We start from the raw sequence: 21,472 nt of genomic DNA, 5'->3' as shown, positions 1-21,472 counted from the left end.
AAGGAATAAATAAATATTATAAAGCACTGTGGCCACAGGATAAAACAAAAATTATTGAGTGAAGGGAAAAAATAAATAAATAAATTATATATATATATATATATATATATATATATATATATATATATATATATAAATTTTGTCCAAATGAATATAATGGTTTGTTCAGTGTCTTACAGAATGCAAAAGAAAAAAAAAAAAAGGGTCTGTTCAATGTATCATTGGATGATAAACTTCAAATCAATCTAGCAAAGGAGTCCTTGATGCCCAGCGTGTGCCGATGTCTGTGCCTTCACACGTGGAATGAGGGACCACTGTGTAGCGATGAAACACAGGCCGCTATTGCACAGAGTGTGCCTATTGAGTGGAAAGCGATTCCATCTTGTAGTAATGATACCAGAGTCAGGACGATTTCATTTAATCTATACTGAAATATAGCTGAGTTCATCCACATGCAGGGGTAACAAAACGAATGCATTTCTCAGCCTGAAACAATCGCCCGTTTCGTCAGAGGAAATAAGCTTCCGCAGAAGCTAGTATTACTAAGTAAATAATTGCACTTCATCCCTAGCCAGATTGGTCAGCCTTTATCTTGGGTCTGCCCAGGTAGTATTTTGTGACTTGTATAATGACGTGTATTAGCTCAGTCTGTAATCCACAACTGTCTGGGTATTAAGCTATACCAACTTGATCTCTTATATCAAATTTAAGTGGATGAGAAGGGTTTGGAGAATGGACTAATAATTGCTAAAATGAAGGTCACATCCCTTGCAGAATGTATATGCCCACTTGCCTTGCATTTGCCCCTGACTGTAACTTCACATATCGAAATAGCAATTTAGGGAAACAGACTTAGATCAGGTTTTTAGGGCAAAAAAAAAAATGTATGGCAGGAACCTTGGACAATACATAGGAATATGGGGAGAAATACAATAAGGTCCAAGTTGTATTCTGAGCATTTATAGGAAAAGGATTTGCATAAAATAAAATGTAATTTGCATGCATTTAATAAAGCTAGAAAATAAAATTGTGTTATTTAAAAAACTTATTATAATAAAACGTTCTACAATAAAAGAAAACAGGCTACATTGTATCACGATTTAAAAATAAAACAACAACAACAACAACAACAACACAAAGACGCAGGCAGTGCAAAGTTACAAGTTTATTGTTCTTTAATAAATACAATAATCCCATTCATGTGTATACAAAGAGCTCCTTCAACTTCAACAAGTTCTAGAGAATTCAGTTTTTCTGCTCCAAAAACACTTAGAAAAAAAAAATATAGAACACTGGATAACAGATAACGAAATAACGTTTATGAAATTAAAACGTACAAATTTAAAAGTAAATTGGATTAGAGATTAGAGAGTTTGGTCATGCTAAAACATTACCTATTTATGAGATAAATCATTATAAGGAGGATTTAAATAATGCTAATTCTTTAACAAGTTGCTATTTCTTGTTACTTTCATATAATTAAATCACAAGTATAATTAAAAAAATAATTATATATATTTATATATGTAGTTTTTTCTTAATTAGCAGCAATTCGCTATCCAAGATAAAAGTTTATTTTTAAAAAAAATATTATTAATTGTCAGCACCAAAAATCAATGCATTTTAGATGGTTAGATGATCAATTGTATCCATATGTATTAAATTTACACAAAATAGGTTATCATGATTTAATTTTAATTTATATATTTAATTATTATTCTTTTTTGTTTTATAGAAAATGCCGATTGCTTTTGGTTTAATTAACTCACACGGTAGAAAGAGAAATCATCATTTAAAAAAAAATAAAAAATAGTCCAATCAACTGGAATCTCCAAGTAACTTAAAAGGTTTAGTTCTCTAAAAGGAATTTAATAAAAATCAGAATTACATTTGTTTACATAAAAATGACCACATATAAGTGGCTTATTGTAAAAACTATTTTTCCAGTATTTATAAACTATTAAAATAGATTTAAATGCACAACACATTTATAAATATTTTCAATTATCTATTTACATTTTGCAACATTTTTTCGCACTAGATAGCCCATTATGTGTTGCAAACGCTCTTTAATTTAGTGATGTTACAGTTAAAAATGCCCAGTGTTAAATAGGCTAAAATTGCACATCCTAAAGGGAAAAGCCTTTATTTGAGCTAATACCACATAGTGACGACATTGTAATTTACTGGAGTGTTTGGCTAGTAGTAGCTATTTCCTAAAGGTTAATCACCACACAAGTATCTTTGGTCCTCAATTATCTTGGTTTTCCACAGTTACCATCAAATATAACCCTTCGGCTGTCAGTGCACTCCCCAAGGGTTAACCATTTCTTAAACTGTACAATTGGCAGGTAAGTTTTCATGGGTACTCTATGACTTTCACTTAACAGGTAACCTCCATGGATTTGACATTATTGTGGTCTGGACTGCTGGTGTTGTTGACATCCATTCTGGTGTCCGTGTGGGAACGGCTGCGGTTCCCGTCTCCGGTCTGCGCTCTGCTGCGGTTACCATCGCCAGTGTGGGAGCGGCTCCGAGAGCCCTCGTTGGTGTGAGATCGGCTCCGGTTGCCATCCATAGAGGAGACACTGGCGCCAGAGTTTGTCCTGGATCTCATAAGTCTGGTCATGCTGGCTGCTGGCACTAAGGAAAAACACAATTATATAATGATATATCAAATAAAAATTAATTAAGAGTTTTCTAGTTAACATTAACACTTTTCTATATTAGGTGAGAGAATTCGTGAGAAGTTTCATTGTCTTGATACGAATAGCTGTTACCTTATGGGCAAACACTGCACTGCATCAGACAGAGCTTCCTGGGCTGAAGAAGGCTGGCAAGATTATAAGCCGCTGTCTTGTAGAGAATGCGGTACCAGATTGGACAGGAGCCCATGGTCATCCAATCAGGTGGCCGCATCACACTTCTACCTCCAGGGGCGCAGTGAATGCTATGAATCACTCTTTTGAACAGCAAGGATCGACACTGATTACAAGTCAGTGGCTGGGGAATCAAAGATTCTAAAATTGTTACTCAGGGTGTGGGTGCATCTAAAGAAATGGACATGGTCTTAAAATGGACGGCCCACAATCATTATTATTAGTGGTGTCTATGTAGACTGGGGGGGGGGGGGGGAAGAACTAAAAGGGCCTAGATTCTCTGAGTTTTTGAAAAGGCACAGACCTCTACTAGTAGGTTTTGGCTACTGAATCTGCCATGACTCAGGTAAAATCCATTTATATACAGTCCCAAAAGTCACTCCAGCACTGCCTCCATCCTCAGGTAACTGAGCCAGTGATCTCTAGGACCTGTAGGAGCTGAACTGGAGGCCTGACCTCAGACATGCTCTATCGCGCGTCTTTCCTTCCTAGTGAATGGATGCACCACTGAGACTCCCAAAGATATACCAGTCCTTCAGAGTCCCGCAAGCGCACTATATCATCACACTACACAGAGCCGTTAAGAGGGAGGCGTGGCCTCACCCCCTCAGAAAAAAAAAAAAGGAAATAAACCTAGTTGCAGCGCCACTAGGGAGGGAGGGGGGGGAAGCTGTGGGCCCCTCAGATCGGCGCTAATCCAGGGGGGGGGGGGGCGCGATCAGTGTGATCGCTACCCCCACAGGCTGAGGAGACAGCAGCAAGTAGTCTCCCACTGTAGCCCAGCACACAGCAGCATGTGCTGGGCTGCTGACAGGGTGTTCGTATCTCCTGGTGTTTTACACACACAGATGCCTGGCACACTACAACGACCAGCTATACCATAATGCTCCTAGCTGCATCAATACTACCATTAGCACACCTCTTCTATCACAGTGTCTTACGCTACCTATTGTTCTACCTGGTTCAATAAAACGTAAGACCTGGTTACACCATACCACATGTGGACTAACCAGCACCAAGCAAATGTGCGACACACGTACCACCTTATATACTCTGACCCAGTGTAGTGACTGTTCTCTAGTGGGACTATTTACATAACTTTAATTTCTCGCAGTCTCATTCCGCTGCACATCTTCGCTACCGCTGCTCGGCTCATAGGTTATTAGAACAGCAGCCTCAAGTTAATAGGTTCTGGTCCCGATACACAGACACTAGTTACAGGTGGTTAGAGTTCCACGCTAATCTGAGCTGTGCATACTGTACCAAGAAGGGAAACCTGTTTGAGACTGATCTCTTGCATCTTAACATGGGGCCGGTGCAAGTGCCCACCCTAATTATGGGTCTGTGGATGAAAATACAGTGGGCAGAGCAGGCCCACACTTGAATCCACAGGGATCCGCGCATTATGCAAACTTTAACATAGGAACGTAGTTCTGGCTTCTGCAGCATCACTACAAACACAGCTACTTTGAGTTAAATTCCACATAAAAAATGAGCCTCTATGCCAGCAATAAGTGATTTACCATGACTGGAGCATTAATATTGCCATATAGTCTGCAAGAAAACACCAACAAATGCATGCTATGAAAACCACGACTTACTGTAGCCCATGCCTTGAACAAAATATTTAAAGGCTTCTGCAAGCTTTGCAGGCTGAAATGGAAAATAAAGACATTTATTAATAAGCAGAGCATTAGAACACATATCATAGCTTTCTGCAGGGGTTAAAGAGGCCCGGAACGAGGCGGAACTGCGTTCGGTCACTTCTATTTGGAGACAGAACCAGTTCCGCCTCCTCCGGCCCACCTCAGCCGGGTGCCGCAGGGAGGCTCCATTTGCCAGGCGCTCGCTGAGATTTTGTTACCAGCTGGTGCCCGGCTCCTTCCTCGCAGCGCTCAGGAGTGAGCTCCATCTTCCGGCTCCCCCCATGGGTACTATGGTAGAGACGTCATGACGTCTCTCCATAGTTCCGAAGAGCAGCCAGGCGGACCGGATGGCAGCGGACGCAGAGCGGGGCTTAAGGTAAGTATTGTGTGTGTGCGCGGCACTACTACAGAGGGCATTACTGTTGGGGGCATTACCACTGTGGCTCTGCATTAGGGGCACCGCCACTGTGGGCCCTGCATAAGGGGCACCGCCACTGTGGGCACCTGCATAAGGGGCACCGCCACTGTGGGCACCTGCATAAGGGGCACCGCCACTGTGGGCACCTGCATAAGGGGCACCGCCACTGTGGGCACCTGCATAAGGGGCACCGCCACTGTGGGCACCTGCATAAGGGGCACCGCCACTGTGGGCACCTGCATAAGGGGCACCGCCACTGTGGGCACCTGCATAACATGAATAAGGGACACTACTATGTGGTGTAATGTGAATCAGGGGCACTATGTGCCATGTAAAGTGAATAAGATTGAGCTACTGTGTGGCGTAATTTGAATTGGGAATACTATTGTGTGACCACGCCCCTTTCTTTTAAGGCCACGCATCTTTTTTTCGGCGCACACTGTCCCTTTTTTGAAAAAGCACCGAGGGGGAAGGGCGGGGTAATGAGTTCAAATACAAACACTTCTCTAGGACCACTTTAAGCACTGGCTTTCTGTAACGTTTCAGCAAGTATTTCACAATACATCTAACATTTACTAGGGAATATGATCGCTGCTCACCTGAACGACTTGGGGAAATCCTCCGCAGTCTGACATCTAAGGAGAGAGAATACAGATATACTGAACTGAGAACATACTCAAGGACTTTGATTATATACACAGGAGCACTGTTATTTGTCTCTCTCCTCTGTTCCATGTTTTGATAGAATTAGGATATGCTCTAGTTTCCCCTGTAATGACATTTCTGCAAAGCCCATGTGTACAGTACCTCAGTCCTTTATATCACACAGTTTTATCATGTCTCCTACAAGCCCTACACTCGCTCCACCTCCCCTTCAGAACCCAATTCAAGGTTCTCACACTCACCTACAAAGCCCTCACCCATTCCTCTCCCATTAACATCTCTGACCTCATTTCACACTCCTGTCCGCTCAACAAATGCACGTCGACTCTCCTGTCAACTGATTACTTCCTCCCACCTCCAAGATTTTCACCCGTGCTGCTCCTTACCTCTGGTACTCTCTCCCTCTCTCAGACTCTCCACATATCTTCAGACGGGCTTTCAAGACCCACTAGGTCATCAAAGCCTTTCAGCTCTCATCCTAACCTGCTGCTCCATGCTTCCTCCTCACCGTCTATCCCATCTGGGTCACCGGTTTGTTTGCCCCTCCCCTTTAGAATGCAAGTTCTCACGAGCAGGGTCCTCTTCCCTTACTCATACTATCATTTTCTCCTAGTTCCCCACAAGGGCACCTAACTTGGTTGCTGACGCCCTGCTGCTTGTTGAGTGTTATGATCGCTAATGCCACCATCTTTATAAACCATGTCTTTGTCCTGCTATGTTTTGTACTGCTATGATCTGTTTTCTTGTGTGCTCATTTGTTCATGTACTTTGTAAGGCGCTGCAGAACCCCCTCGTGTCACCATATAAATATAGGATAATAATAATACTAATAATTTCACTGGAGCATCTAGAAGAACTGGAAATAAAATGGTCATTGAGCAAATGGCTAAAGATTGTTGTGTAACACAAAAAGTGGCATTTGTTAGGCTGAGAACGGTGTCAGCTTCTCAAACATTCACAGAATTGTTCCCTTGTGATTTTGTGCCTATTTTTTTTTTTTTATAAAACTGTGGTGAATGTTGTACTTGTTTTGTACTTGTTTTATTTAGCACAACTTGTGGGTTGAATCATCTGTGTTCCAAGCGACTTGACACAGTTCTTGCATGTGATGTAACAAACAGTAATGTGGTTGCTTTTGATAATAAAACCCCTAAATGTGATATTACAACTCTAGAGCTCAGTAAACCAGCTGACACTTTGCAACGCAGGAGCAGAAAGACATTAATGGGCTAGAACATTTCTTCTTGTGTTTTCCTTATTCAAGACCAGATACTCAACTCTGGATAGCAGTGATAAATGTACAGTATATATTGCAGAGGGACAGCACAGAACCCCTAAAAATTAAAATACCCAGTCATTGTTGTACCATCTCTTGTATACCCATAAAGAAAGTGCAGTCTGACACAAGACTTCCATCATTTATAACTAGTAAAGTCATTGGACCTCATTCAGAGTCTCTCGCTAGATGCGATCGCTCGCCCCCAGCGCAAGCAAATTTGTCAAAGTGACGCCACGGGAAGCGATCGATCGCCAAGGCATAAGCACGCCCACCATGTCTTAGCGTTCGGCCAGTGTATGCCCAATCACACAGGCAGAGCCGCCCACCAGCACACGTCATCTCCAGGAAGTGTATTAAAACACTGGTACATCGAGGACAATCGGAAGCGATCGCAGAGCTTGTGGTTGCCTTAACCTACCGCAAGCACTGCGAGGACTTCAGTGTAAAAAACAAGCATGTGACGTGTACTATGAGGCTGCGTGTTAATTATGCACGCCTCTAAAACGACATTGAAACACCCAGGCACGCCTGCGTTTGCACCTCCACTCCCATGTTATTAGTGTCCTGCCCCTGTTACCACCCACAAACGGTCTCTCCTGTCACTCATTTCACTGGGCTGTCTTTGCTGGGCGAGCGAGCGGCCTACGATCGCACAGAGTAGTTCGCGCACACGCAGAACAAAGCGTGCGCATGCAAACCATCGGACCACTTGCGAACGCACAGCGCTAGCGAGAGACTCTGAATGAGGTCCATGGTCTTTCCCCAAAGAAAAATAGAACACAATAGCTTGCAAAGCAGAACGGTTAATAAAAAAAGGTATTTAGTTATTAGGTTGACAGAGAATGTTGACATGGTCAAAATGTTAAAAGTGAACATGTCAACAGGCACATTGTCGACACGGACATAATGCCGACAGTCAGTGTCGACAGTGCATTTAGTGTTAGGTTTAGGGCTGAAATGCTGCAAAAAAAAAAAAGCTACAGTATGTCAACATGCACAGTGTCAGCATAATGACATTAATATTATGCATATTGATATACCATGTCCTTAATAAAATGGTACAGACTGCAGAATTTCCAACCAACAGTAAAAGTGAAGCCATGTCAGTAAAAGGCCGATCCCTTAAAGAACACACAAGAAAACCTTGCCAGACATTGGTAATACATACAAATAGGGTTGGGTTGGAACCAGGGTTGGACTGGCTCACAGGCATACAGGGGAAATCCCCAGTGGGCCCCACTGCCTGGGGGCCCTACCACTTGCTCTAATGTCAGTTTCAGACTGTGCACTTGAACTATACATTGTTATTCTATTAGAGGGTCAGTTAAATGGTCACTAATGTCTGTCCAAGCTTCTGTGGGGGCGGGCCTCATCCCATGACCATGCCCCAAAGCATGGGCCCCTACCACCGGATTTCCCCAGCGGGCCCTTCATGCTCCAGTCTGGGCTTTGCTAATGCATGTGGACTCAGCACTTCAACTAGAGTTCATTGAACCCTACTGTAGAACGAGTACACAGCGCACCAGAGTGTTTAGTGCTCACCGGATGAACCGGTAACGCAGCATAAATTGTTGCCTTGCATCCACATTCTGTCCAGACTACACTGACAGCATGTTCTTCATAGAGTTTAGTGAACCCTATTTAAAGAATTGCACGTACAACGGCTTACTTTTATCTCCTGAAACATCTAATGCTATACTGTATGTAGAATTAGATCATAATATAGGAATGTTAATAATTTGGTAGAACCTTGACCCTCAGCAGTTAAATGAATTTCATTAGTGCTTTCTGCATTATGGTATTATTTACTGCTGAAAGTGAGCTACATGGTAAATCATATCACACCCGTTCCATTGCACTGCCGGACGTAAGGCCGGTGGTCGAAATCAGACGCCGGAAGACCGGCAGCAGTGAAGATCCCGACAGGTAAGTAAACTAACTATACCTAACCTTCTCCCCCCCTAACCCTAATCCCCCCCTAACCTCACCCCTAGTGCCTAACCGTAACCTCCCCCCAGGGGTGCCTAAATCTAACCTCCCCCTGGGGGGCGCCCAACCCAAACCCCTCCCATCCCCTAGCCTGACCCTAACCCTCCTGGGGGGGTCCCTTAACCCCTAAACCTAAGGGTGCTATCCGTTTGCGACACCCAGCTTACCTTCGTTCGGTATGCCAGGAGACGGGATTTTCGGCGGGTGGATAATGATAGGCGTTGGTATTTCGGCCTATCATTAGTCCCTTGCCGGGATTTCCAAGTCGGGAAGCCGACGGTCGGCATTTCGACCATCAGCTTCTTGACTACCTCCCAATGTAACAAGTGATTATAGTATCACAGTGTCTCCTATATCACTACACATCATAGTTAATGAGAGGGTCTCACCTTTAGCAGGGTAGTCTTGGTAGGATCCAGCTTTGAATTGCACTCAACCTAAACCATTGCAGAAAAAAAAAAAAAAAATCATCATTTAAGATTCTTTCATCCAGAAAATATGTTGCAGAATACTGTACATGCGATAGATTCTCAATGACGGAATTAGTGACAAAATGTTGCAGCACAATTATCACAATTATCATACAATAAAAGGGTGAGGTACGGAGGGCTGACACACACTATGGGCCTGATGCATATTTAAGCAATGGCGATTTTTCTGCAGATGGAGCGTCTGTGCGCCATTGCGCATGAATGTAAGCCGCCTTTGTTGTTTTGCGATGCAGCAGGCACAGAGAATTCATTTGCAAAGTGAGCAACAGGTTCTGGGGGAGGTAACAGGGGGGTGGTTAGAAAAACGCAGGCGTGTTTGACTGCTTAAACGCCATTTCATGGGCGTGCATAAATTAGCCATTATGATCTACTTCGCAGCATGAGAACCCTCTGCGTGTCAGGAGAGATGCTGTCTTTGCGGCTGGTCAAGCTTGCCGCATACGTTGCAGGCTGCCCGATCTGCTTCGATGTTACCGTTGTTTACTCTGGTGCGTGACGTTGGACGTATATGAGAGGGCAGCAGTGGGTTCCAGCCAATCAGCTCCCAACTGTCATTTTTCAAACACAGCCTGTGAGATGACAGTTGGGAGCTGATTGGCTGGCACCTTATCACTTTTCACTCTGTCTCCGAACACTGCTTAGTAGATAGACCCCTAAATCTTCTATACCCACTGATTATCCTTTATCCCATCCATCAGGTCCACCACGTTCTGTAACCTACACATTCACTAGCCATAACCTATTGCAAAAGGGTCGTCTTATTCAAAAGAATGTTTTGAATCATCCTTTGCATCATTCAAAAGTGAACAACATCGTCTGAGCGACCGACATATACCTCAACCAAAGTTTCAGCACCGATTCCCGAGATATGGGGCTGATTCACTGGCTAACTGACACTGATTCCCAAGATATGGGACTGATTCACTGGCTAAGTGACACCGATTCCAAAGATATGGGACTGATTCACTGGCTAAGTGACACCGATTCCCGAGATATGGGGCTGATTCACTGGCTAACTGACACTGATTCCCAAGATATGGGGCTGATTCACTGGCTAAGTGACACCGATTCCGAAGATATGGGACCGATTCACTGGCTAAGTGACACCGATTCACAAGATATGGGACTGATTCACTGGCTAAGTGACACCAATTCCCGAGATATGGGACTGATTCACTGGCTAAGTGACACCGATTCCAAAGATATGGGACTGATTCACTGGCTAAGTGACACCGATTCACAAGATATGGGACTGATTCACTGGCTAAGTGACACCAATTCCCGAGATATGGGACTGATTCACTGGCTAAGTGACACCGATTCCCGAGATATGGGGCTGATTCACTGGCTAAGTGACACTGATTCCCAAGATATGGGGCTGATTCACTGGCTAAGTGACACCGATTCCGAAGATATGGGACTGATTCACTGGCTAAGTGACACCAATTCCCGAGATATGGGACTGATTCACTGGCTAAGTGACACCAATTCCCGAGATATGGGACTGATTCACTGGCTAAGTGACACCAATTCCCGAGATATGGGACTGATTCACTGGCTAAGTGACACCAATTCCCGAGATATGGGGCCAATTCACTGGCTAAGTGACACCGATTCCCGAGATATGGGGCTGATTCACTGGCTAAGTGACACCGATTCCCAAGATATGGGGCTGATTCACTGGCTAAGTGACACCGATTCCGAAGATATGGGACTGATTCACTGGCTAAGTGACACCAATTCCCGAGATATGGGACTGATTCACTGGCTAAGTGACACCAATTCCCGAGATATGGGACTGATTCACTGGCTAAGTGACACCAATTCCCGAGATATGGGACTGATTCACTGGCTAAGTGACACCGATTCCCGAGATATGGGGCCAATTCACTGGCTAAGTGACACCAATTCCCGAGATATGGGACTGATTCACTGGCTAAGTGACACCAATTCCCGAGATATGGGACTGATTCACTGGCTAAGTGACACCGATTCCGAAGATATGGGACTGATTCACTGGCTAAGTGACACCGATTCCGAAGATATGGGACTGATTCACTGGCTAAGTGACACCAATTCCCGAGATATGGGACTGATTCACTAGCTGACTGACACAGATTCCAGAGGTACAAGAGGATTGAAGCAGTTTTGGAGGGGGGTGCCAGCCCTAGATACACTCCTGCACGGTCTTTCTGCAGGGAGTCAAACAGCTCTTGTATTATTATTTTTAAAATATTTTTTTCATGTATATGGTTAGCGATATATACACCTTTAAATAGTTGATTCATGATTAAAATTCATATACTTTTTATATTTCACGGAGCCTTGACTGCTATATATATATATTTGTTTGTGTTCTGCCATCTCATAGTAAGGAGTTCTATATTAGCGCAGCCCGAAGTTTAATATAATTTCACTGGCTGACACTGATTCCTAAGATATGGGGCTAATTCACTGGCTAACTGACACCGATTCCAGAGGTACAAGATGATTCAGTCAGTCAGGCAGTGCATCTTCTTGTATCTCAGAGATTCTTGGGATATGGGGAGATTCTTTGATTGTCTGCTAATCATGTCAAGAGAATACCAAAAAACATTTAAATGCAAATGTCCAAAAACCCTCAGGGGTCTATTTACTAAGCAGTGTTAGGAGACAGAGTGAAAAGTGATAAGGTGCCAGCCAATCAGCTCCCAACACTGCTTAGTAACTAGACCCCTTAGTCTTAGACATAGTATAATATTAACTTTATGTTGTTTTATGTCCTAGATATCAGTCTTAGAACATACCACAGCATCCACAGCAGGTGAGTTGTCACCAACCACCAGTAGAGAAGGACACCTAGAAGACAAGATGAGAGATAATGGGACACTTTAGACATTAAGCAAAAATACACAATATAATCAGGGCAGTAAATATGATCTATTGAAACACCTGGAAGATCAGAAGTGATTAGAAGCCCAGACAAACTATTGAGACATCTAGAGCATAGAACAAGCATTAAATACCTAACACTAGGGATGCCTTCGACCATTCAAAATCATTGATGGTTTATGGCCGATGTCGAATACTTTTACCATCGATGGACGAGTGGAAGCAGATTTGTTTTTCTGGATGGGACTTGGCCCCGCCCCCTATGTCGTCTAAACCCTTGCCCCTGTTTTTTATTGGCCCGGGGCCCGCTGCACCCCAAAATGGTGGCCATCGAGGGGTACAAACAATCGATGGTTCATCATAGATGGTTTGACACCCCTCTGATGGCCATCCCTACCTAGAACACATGACAAGAGACACAGTGGGTCTGTCTGGAGCTGGAGAGACACTGGGTAGCTGGAGACACAGAAGGGGGCTGCCTGGACCAACACCGGAGGGGGGGGGGGGGCTGAAGAGAGAAGTGTCCTGGCTGGAAAGAAACTGGGGGTTGGAGAGACCGTGGGGCTGGAGTTGCAGAAGCACAAGTGAAGATGAGGCTGAAGAGAATTGGGGGTAAGTGGCTGGAGATTATCCACAGCTGGCAGAAATGATGGCACATTGACTGTACTTCCTCCTTTGCCCCCTTAGCTGTGTGCTGACAGACATCTGGGGATGGGGGGGGGGGCACCAACGTCTATTTTGCTGGTAAGAACTTATGCCCCTGGCAGACAAACTGCCTTCCCAAAGCTCATTGGTTTCAATAAAATGCAAGTGGTATACATTTTAGTCGCATAAAATAAGGACTGAATTATGCTCTATAGTAATATAAAAACAAAAAACTAAAACTATATTTTAATTCCTTATCGCTATGAGCCAGGACAAATATTTGGCCACAGCTGCAATGTAAATATTGCACTTACTTTAATGTTACAGCATTTGTCCCAGGGATTGGACGATCAATCTCTAGATCCCTCCGGCTGAAAAGGACATAAATCTCAACTTTAAACAACACTTTACAAGGGGAAACATATACATATTTATATATATATATATATATATATATATATATACACACACACATACACACCATCCAACGGATCCAAGGGCATATATGTAAGTGTGTCCTGACGAAAGGGCTGATGCCCTGAAACGTTGACCTATATGGTTAAATAGACCTATATGGTTAAATATAGGTCACTTGGTGAGTGACATCATTACTGGAGCTCTTGGAGTGCTGTGTTGGTTTCTCTGGATGGTATGGATTTCTGAGTACCTAGCACCAGGGCAGTGTGGAGGGTGAAGTGTCGGCAATATATATATATATATATATATATATATATATATATATACATATACACACATATTATATATATACATATACACACACATATACATACATATACACACACACACACACACACACACACTAGACTGAGATCCGATTTCTTTGTTTTACAACACAATTGCTTGCACCATATCCACTATACCTGTTGTAGGACTTCACAAATAGAGCCAGATTGTTTTGGTTGACGTCATTAAGAATATGCTGCCGATAGGTGTTCACCAGGTCATGGTTGTTGTGGATTTCATCCTAGACACACACAAAGGAAGAGGAGTTTAAGCTTAAATGAGATTAGATCCCAGATTGGACACAGAGTTATGCATTACTGGAAGTAGGTCAGTGCACAAGCTGCTTCTCCACAGCCAATATACAAATACAACATTATCACTTGCACAAGTCACCTGCACTACAATATAGATAATAGCTTTCATTTAGGCAACCTGGGGCACTCCAGCTGCTGTGGAACTACACCTCCCTGCATGCCCTGTACAGTTTTGGTGTTAGGGCATGCAGACACTGTGGCAAGGCTTGCTGGGAGGTATAGTTATACAGCAGCTGCAGTGCCCCTGGTTGAATACCCCTGGAATAGACCAACCTGCATCCACCCCGGCCTGGGGGCTAGCCAGTCAGCAGTCAGGCCTGGTATGTTACTTTGCTGATGCAGTGGGTTATGGGAGACGTCCACACTCCACTCAAAAATGGTGTACAATACAGGACATTGGAATTATTTTGTATTTACTGGGAAATTATGGACTGACAGACTTTCCAGGTATTAGCTGGTTTTATTACGGTTAGGAAAAGCAGAGCCGTAACTACACTTTTTGGTGCCAGAAAGAGTATTGGTGCCCCCCTAATTTTTCAAAGGGACATAATGCACCCAAAAAAGGGCCATGGCTTCATGGGGAAGGGCCAGGGAAGAGATAGAAGAGGCCAGGAGATGCAATAAGAGGAAGCTACAAGTGAGAATGATAATAAACAGAAATTTGATAGGCCCAAACAGCGCCCCCTGCCCTGTGGTGCCCTGTGCGATGGCACCGGCCGCACTACCCTAGCTACGGCCCTGAGGGAAAGTAAAAAGTAAAAAAAAAAAAATGGCAAAGTACTGGAATTCTCCGAATTAGGGCTTGTAGCCTAAAAATTGTGCCAACTGGGCATATGGGGACATGCAGGGACATCAGCCTGGCCTGTTACTGGATGTTGAGGAGCCGCTCTTGTACAGTAGGAGTGACCATGGTTTAGGAGGCCTCCTATAATTACTACATTTGCTATGCTGGTGATTCTGCAGAAATGAAAAAAAAAAATAAAAAAAAATGTCAAGCGGCCCCCTGAACATGCCTAACAAATCTGACTCCAAGTAGGGCCCCCAAGAGCCCCTCGGCCCGGTGTAGTGGCTAGATCTGTTTCCCCGGTTACATCACTGCACCTATGACTGACAGACAGCAGCACGTACTATATAGGATATAAGGATATATCTTTGTAATGAAAATTTACCTTTCCAAACAGATGGGAAATCAGCATATCGGGTAACCCATGGGCCAGTCCAGAAAGCTGTGAAAGTGACAAACACACATTAAATAAAATGACAATCAAAGTTAATTATTCTAATAAAATAAAAATCTCTATGTGTGCGCACTCTCTCACCTCCCATGACTTGGGAACACTAGACTGAATTTAATACTGCACATTAATGAGTATTTGTAAATAACAGGCCAGTGTTTTTTTGGGAAAAAAAACCAAAAAAAAGGTGCCAGAACTAGTTAAAATTGGCACCAATTTGCGTGCGCAATAGACTGTCGCACAGTATCAGAGCCTTCTGACGGAAACTTCACACAGGCCCGCTCCTCTCATAAGATGCCTATGTGATAGGAATCTATTCTTCAACATACCTAATAGCAATAGCATCAGTTGAAAATCCGGCCCAAGTCCAAACTGTTTAGTTATTAATTTCCCCCTTTCTTCCTAAATACTGCTCACAGGAGCCTCATCGGTCGTCTACATTGAAAGGACATAGCTAGAAATCGCTACCAGGACACCATCCAGCATATCATGTAAATGTAAAAGTTTTGGCCCCCCATAGTAGCTGCAATCTGTAGCACTAGCCCAATCACATACGCATAAACAGGGGTGAAAATCCATGAGATCGGATTTGCACGGTTGGCCTGCCTTTTTTCATGTTGGAAAACAAAAAAAAAAAACATTGATCCCTATGAGAATCATTGCCTTTACCATGGTGAAAAGGAACCGCGTGGCTTCAATTTACCTTAGTGGCTGCCCAATCCATCCATCCTTCCGCACACGGGTTAATGTTAATGAGCATCAGTCCTTCTACCATGCTGGGGTGATTCAGCTGGAACAGAAAATCATTGTTTGTTCAAAGTACAATACAGTAATTTTCCACAGCTATAGCAATGATCTAAGAAGACACAGTCAGTTACTGCAGCTGAGGCCAACAGAATACCCAGCCTGAATCATTGTGGACTTAACAGGCAAGTTTCATCTCAAACCTATGAAAAGCTTGAGGAGGAAAGAAGTTGTGATGTTGTACAAATCTCATCAGCAGACTAATGTTCTCTGATGAAAAGCGTTCCAAACTTCAGCTTGTATGCAACATTTTTATTGAACAATATATTATATTTCAATCCACCGTTCTCTGCAATGGGAGGACTTGCAGCATTGCAGAGTCCACACTGAAGATATTTTGCTTTGGCTTCAGGTAACCAGTCAGTGAATTGGTAGCTTTTGTCTAAAGCAGCATTTCCCAAAGTCATCCCTTAGGGAGCACTAACACTGCATGGTTTCCATGTTTCCTAGTTGGTGCACAATTGTAGCCATTACTGGCTGACACATTTTAAAAGATCTACAGGTGGAGCTAATTATTTCACTTGTGATTCTGTGAGGAGACCTGTAAAACATGCACCGTTAGTGCTCCCAAAGGAATGACTTCTGACTTCGGTAAATACCGGTCTAAAGCATCAGTTAATCAGATGCCATCTATCTCAAAAGATGTCAAATTCACTAACATGGAGAGCAAATCGATTTCAACATGAAAATACAGACATTATGATTGGTTACTTCTAGAGATGAGTGGGTCCGGTTCTCAGAGAACCGGACCCACCCGAACATAGCAATTCCGAGTCGGATCCAAGACTGGCTCAGGTTTTGACTGCTGCAGCTGCTGTGTCACTTGTCCGGTCAATCAAGGGGCTGCTGCTGAGTTATGCATAAAGGCAGCTGCTGTGTTGTCCTGTCCATCAGGGGGCTAGGGCTGCAGTTCATAAAACGGGTGCTGTGTTATCCACGGGGGCTGCTCTTTCAATCAGGGGTACTCCTGCCCAGTGTAAAAAAAAATTAAAGTTTTTTTTTTTAAAAATGTGTGTGCGTGCGTTAGCAACTTAGCTGCGCTATTAATTATGGTTTGGCGACACTGCCGGCCAGACGGCAGTTTATCGTCCACGTAATTGTGACTCTGCAGGTGGTGTGTCCGCACTTGGCAGGGGTGCTTTTTAGTCCATAAAGAAAAGGTGCTGTTTGTGTTGTTAATCAAGGGTTTGCTGCCTCGTTCAGGGGTGCTCTTCCCCAGTGTAGAAAAATAAAAAAAAGTGAAATAAATTTATTATCAATCCACAAAAAAAAAAAAGGATTTTTTTTTATTTTTGTGTATGCGTTAGCAACTTAGCTGCGCTATTCTTGTTCGGTGACACTACTGGCCAGACTGCAGTTTATCGTCCACATATTTGCAACAGTATAAGTCGTTGTGCAGCGTTTTAATCTTATTCAAAAAAATATTGTGAACTAAGTGGTAGTACAGTCTAATATTCAATTTTCACTTCTTTCATTCATAAATAAATGATTAGTCTACACATCAACTACAAGACCACAACAAAGTGTTAAATAACATGCGTTATATATAAAACATAATGACATCACTGTAAGTGGCAGCGCAGTGTATTATTCTTTTCTTATTCATTAAAAAAATCTTGTGACACTGTAGGTCATTGATACCGCAGTGTAATATTTAAAATTGGTACAAATTAATGTGTGTGCTGTACCCCACTTCATTCGGGTTTGTTGATATGAAGAACAATCAGTTAAGAGGAGAGCAGGAACCACATACTAGTGCTGGAGCTGCTGCCAGTGCCACCAGTCATGACAATACTAGTCCATCTACTAAAGTCGATGCCCAAGGTCATACAGGGCTTAAGTCAAGGCATCTAAAGTCAAGAACCAATCTTTTACCTTGGTGAAGAAAAAACATCAAAGGGAAAGTTAGCTGCAGAAAGACATACAATTGACAATATGCCTTTCACCACACGAAGAAACCACAAGGAAAGACTATTTATGACTGGTGGTTCTGACTCTTATGATGATGTACTGTAAGCACAAGAGAACATGCTGACATCGAGGATGCTTCTGTGGAAGTGCACCCGGACGAGCAGGATATTTGTGTAGCTGTCACTAATAAGAATGTTTTTGATGAGGATGTTGTTTGTGTAAATCAGGCACCAGTGGAAGAAACAGTTGTTTGCCATGATAAGGAAAAGTCCATTGTCATGCCTGGGCACAAGACAAAAAATCCACTTCTTATGTGTGGAATTATTTCTACCCAATTCCAGGCAACAATTGTCAAGCCATCTGTACCCTTTGTAAAGCCAGAGTTAGTAGAGGTAGGAACCTTAACCATCTAGGAATCTCCTCCCTGTTAAGTCATCTACACTGCATCTATCCAAACCGTTTTTTCAAAATTCAGAAACTTTGGCTAAAATTGTACCAATAAGCAGTCCAGTGTCAGCCAGCTCCCTTCTTTCTGCTAGATCCAAGCACCTGCCACCTTCACCACCAACACCTACATCAACAATATCAAATCATGAAGCGAGTGGTTTGTTTGGGCCCCAACAAAAACTACCAATTGGCAGCTGACATTGCTGGCAATGATCTCTATGTGTACAAACTGGCTTTACAGAGGCAAGATGTTGTCGCCATCATCATCCAATTCCTCACCCTCATCAGTGTGTACATCATCTTCACACAATATTAATTTGTCCCCTCAGGAATCCGCTATTACAGGTGTCTCTAATTTTTGGATGTAAGTGGCATAGAATTTATAGTTAATTTTGATGGACATCATCTTTTCCACACTTTGAGGAAATAGCCTCCTATGCCAATTGCTGACAAGGTTTCTGGCTGTGCTGAAAACTCTGAGTACACACTAGAGGGTGGGCAGCTCAAGTAAAGCAAAGCCAGTTTGAGCAAGGGCCTCCAATTTGCCTTTTTGTTTCCTGTCAATTGTCAAATGGACTGTCTGACATGCCAATTTGCCATTGGACGCCATCATTAAAAAATGTAAAATAGTCCTCAACCATTCTTTGAATGGTGACCGTATCAGATGGAGTCATGGTAGAGGTCTTATTAATTGTAGGCAATTCCTTTAGACCTGACCAGATGTCAAAACACAACCAAGTTGACTCATGTGCATCACCAGTGGGATTTTTGGGAAAAAGTTTTTTTTTCTCGGCAGATGCATTTGCTGGAGAAACTAAGAAGAAGCCATCGCTGCATCACATGCCACTTGAGCTGACAATTTGCTTACCAAAGCTCTTTACATCTCTTCAGATCTGTGTCCATTGGGAGGAAAGACACAACGTGGAGGCCAATAATTAAGTTTTTTTTTTAATGTGCCTGTACAGGTTGGGAATTGCTTTTCTAGTGAAGTGGAAGCTTGATGGGATTTGGTAGTGGGGACGCAGGACCTCAATTAACTGTCTAAAACCCACTGCATTATTGGCGGATATTGGATGCATATTTAATACCAGCATAAATGTTATGGCGTCAGTGATCGGCTGTGCAACTGGGTGACTGCTGTCATATTTGCTCCCCCTTGCATTGTATTGTTTAACAGCCAATTGTTTTTTAAAGTACTACTAGTAGTCTTCTGCTTCACCTTCTGGGATGAAAATCCACTCCCAACAGCAGACATACCGCTCAAGGATTCTTCTGGGGCAAGGACTAATGTGAATGATTAAATGGTTTTTGTAAATGCCTATCCTCCCTCATAAATTTGCTTCAGACTCAAATTTTTTTAATTAAATTTACTACTAATCAAATCCTCCTTTCCCTGTCTTCAACTACATAAATACTCCAACTCCCTCAGGTCTCTTGAATAATAAAAAACATTTGTTTCCTGATGTGCCATGTTCGAAGTTGAACTGCCACTGCAGCTGCAATCTTTGACATGCTGTGGCTGAATGCCAAAAATGTCCAGAAATGTTTATGGCCACAGACAGCATCTCCTGCAATTTAAAAAAATATTCTGAACCACCAAGTTGATTTTGTGGGCAAAATATGGGACATATTTTTCACCCACGCTCTCCCCTTCTCCCTCATAAATTTGCGTCAGAATCAAAATTAAATAAAATTTACTACCAATCAACCCTTCCTGTCCCTGCCATCAACTACATACTCCATCTTCTTCAGGCCTCTTGATGAATGAAAACATATGTTTCCTTATCTGCCATGTTGGAAGTTGAATTGCCATGTGGTTGTGCCGCCCACTGCTGCCGCTTAGCTTAGTCAGCCAGATGGCTTAGTGCAAATTGTGGGCCTAAGCTGGATGAAAATATTTTGAGCTGTGAGTTGGTCAAAATTTACTGGAAATTATTATTGAGGTTAATAATACTGTAGGAACAAAAAAAAGCCCAAATTATGTGATTTTAGCTGTTTTTAGGATCTCTTTTTAGAAGAAAAAAAACAAAACGCAAGGAGCGGTTTTGACAAAACCAAATCCAGATCCAAAACAAGAGGAGATACAGATCCAAAACCAAAACACGGGTGGTCGGCGCACATCCTTAGCTACTTCACTCTATTGGCCCTAGATTAGCACTTCTTAACATGCACATAATACAATCTATAGTACCTGAAGCAACCAATTACACTTTTTTTGAGAACAGATAAGCCCTAATCACTTTATTCTCCAGCAACGTTTTCTTTTTGTTCCCTTTTTGTATACGATAGGCAAGTTCTGGTCCGTGCATTGGACACAATTATATCTACAGTATATCAGCTCTGTTCTGGTCTCTAATGGCCACTAAAATACCCAGGTCTGTCTGGAAGATAAAATTACCCGACGGTTGAGTTCCCCATTACACTGTAACAGTCAGAGTTTGTTGCAAATTTGGAATTCGAAAAGTTTGTACTACAGTAAAATGGAATTTACATCATGTTCACCAAGGATCTGGTCATCTCACTGACTCTTTATCCAAAACGTTATTTATATCAGGAGAATTTCAAATGACATCGCAACAACTAAGTGATACTTACAGCAAATCTAGCGAGGATATAAGCACCAGCTCCAATTCCCATTCCCAGCACAGACTTTAAACTATAGACAAAAAAAATATATATATATAAGAAAAGAAAAAGATTAAAATAAATAAAGTCACCTTATCTACACATGGACACAATGTATCAACGTTTCCTCCAGGTGGCACTGTCTAATCAGGAAAATAGAAAGACGAATAGACCCAACATTACAGTATTTTATGACGTGTCCGTGGCTATACAAGTAACGCCAGGGATTATGGGACAGATTCTCAACCAGATTTAGGACCTCATGCTATTGTGAGTATCCGCATGGATCCACAACCCAATCTGAGTCGAATTGTGGGGGGTGCCTCGACCCACTTGAAAACTGGAGATTTACGGATAAGCCAAAGATGAAAATTAAACTGAAGATAAAAAGGGTCTCTTTAAATATTGGGCAATTTCATGGACAAATCTTTTGCAGGGAAACCAAATAAATAATGTATTCCTTGAAAATTCTGGGAAAACGTTTTCACTGTACAATATGCATTAGATAATT

At 42.7% G+C, this 21,472-nt stretch overlaps 1 protein-coding gene across 5 annotated transcripts in view; it reads right to left on the bottom strand.

Annotated features, from left to right (window-relative positions):
- Nucleotides 1-1,147: 1,147 nt before the first annotated feature.
- NDRG1 (N-myc downstream regulated 1) overlaps nt 1,148-21,472 on the bottom strand; it is a 107,635-nt gene continuing 87,310 nt past the window's right edge. For all 5 annotated transcript variants that reach the window (XM_088449704.1, XM_088449703.1, XM_088449705.1 and 2 more), the window contains 10 exons: nt 20,932-20,992; nt 15,878-15,964; nt 15,109-15,165; nt 13,763-13,866; nt 13,196-13,252; nt 12,152-12,203; nt 9,264-9,311; nt 5,543-5,578; nt 4,481-4,532; nt 1,148-2,643 (listed from right to left, as the gene is read on the bottom strand). In XM_088449704.1, the coding sequence (XP_088305830.1) occupies nt 2,384-2,643; nt 4,481-4,532; nt 5,543-5,578; nt 9,264-9,311; nt 12,152-12,203; nt 13,196-13,252; nt 13,763-13,866; nt 15,109-15,165; nt 15,878-15,964; nt 20,932-20,992 (814 nt within the window). In that variant the 3' untranslated portion in view covers nt 1,148-2,383. The remainder of the gene's footprint in view (nt 2,644-4,480; nt 4,533-5,542; nt 5,579-9,263; nt 9,312-12,151; nt 12,204-13,195; nt 13,253-13,762; nt 13,867-15,108; nt 15,166-15,877; nt 15,965-20,931; nt 20,993-21,472) is intronic.

This window comes from Taudactylus pleione, unplaced genomic scaffold, assembly GCF_031769625.1.
Source record: "Taudactylus pleione unplaced genomic scaffold, aTauple2 ptg000493l, whole genome shotgun sequence".
NCBI classification, from domain to species: Eukaryota; Metazoa; Chordata; class Amphibia; order Anura; family Myobatrachidae; genus Taudactylus; species Taudactylus pleione.
The sequence above is the reverse complement of the archived record's forward strand: the minus strand, read 5'-3'. Positions and strand labels throughout refer to the sequence as shown.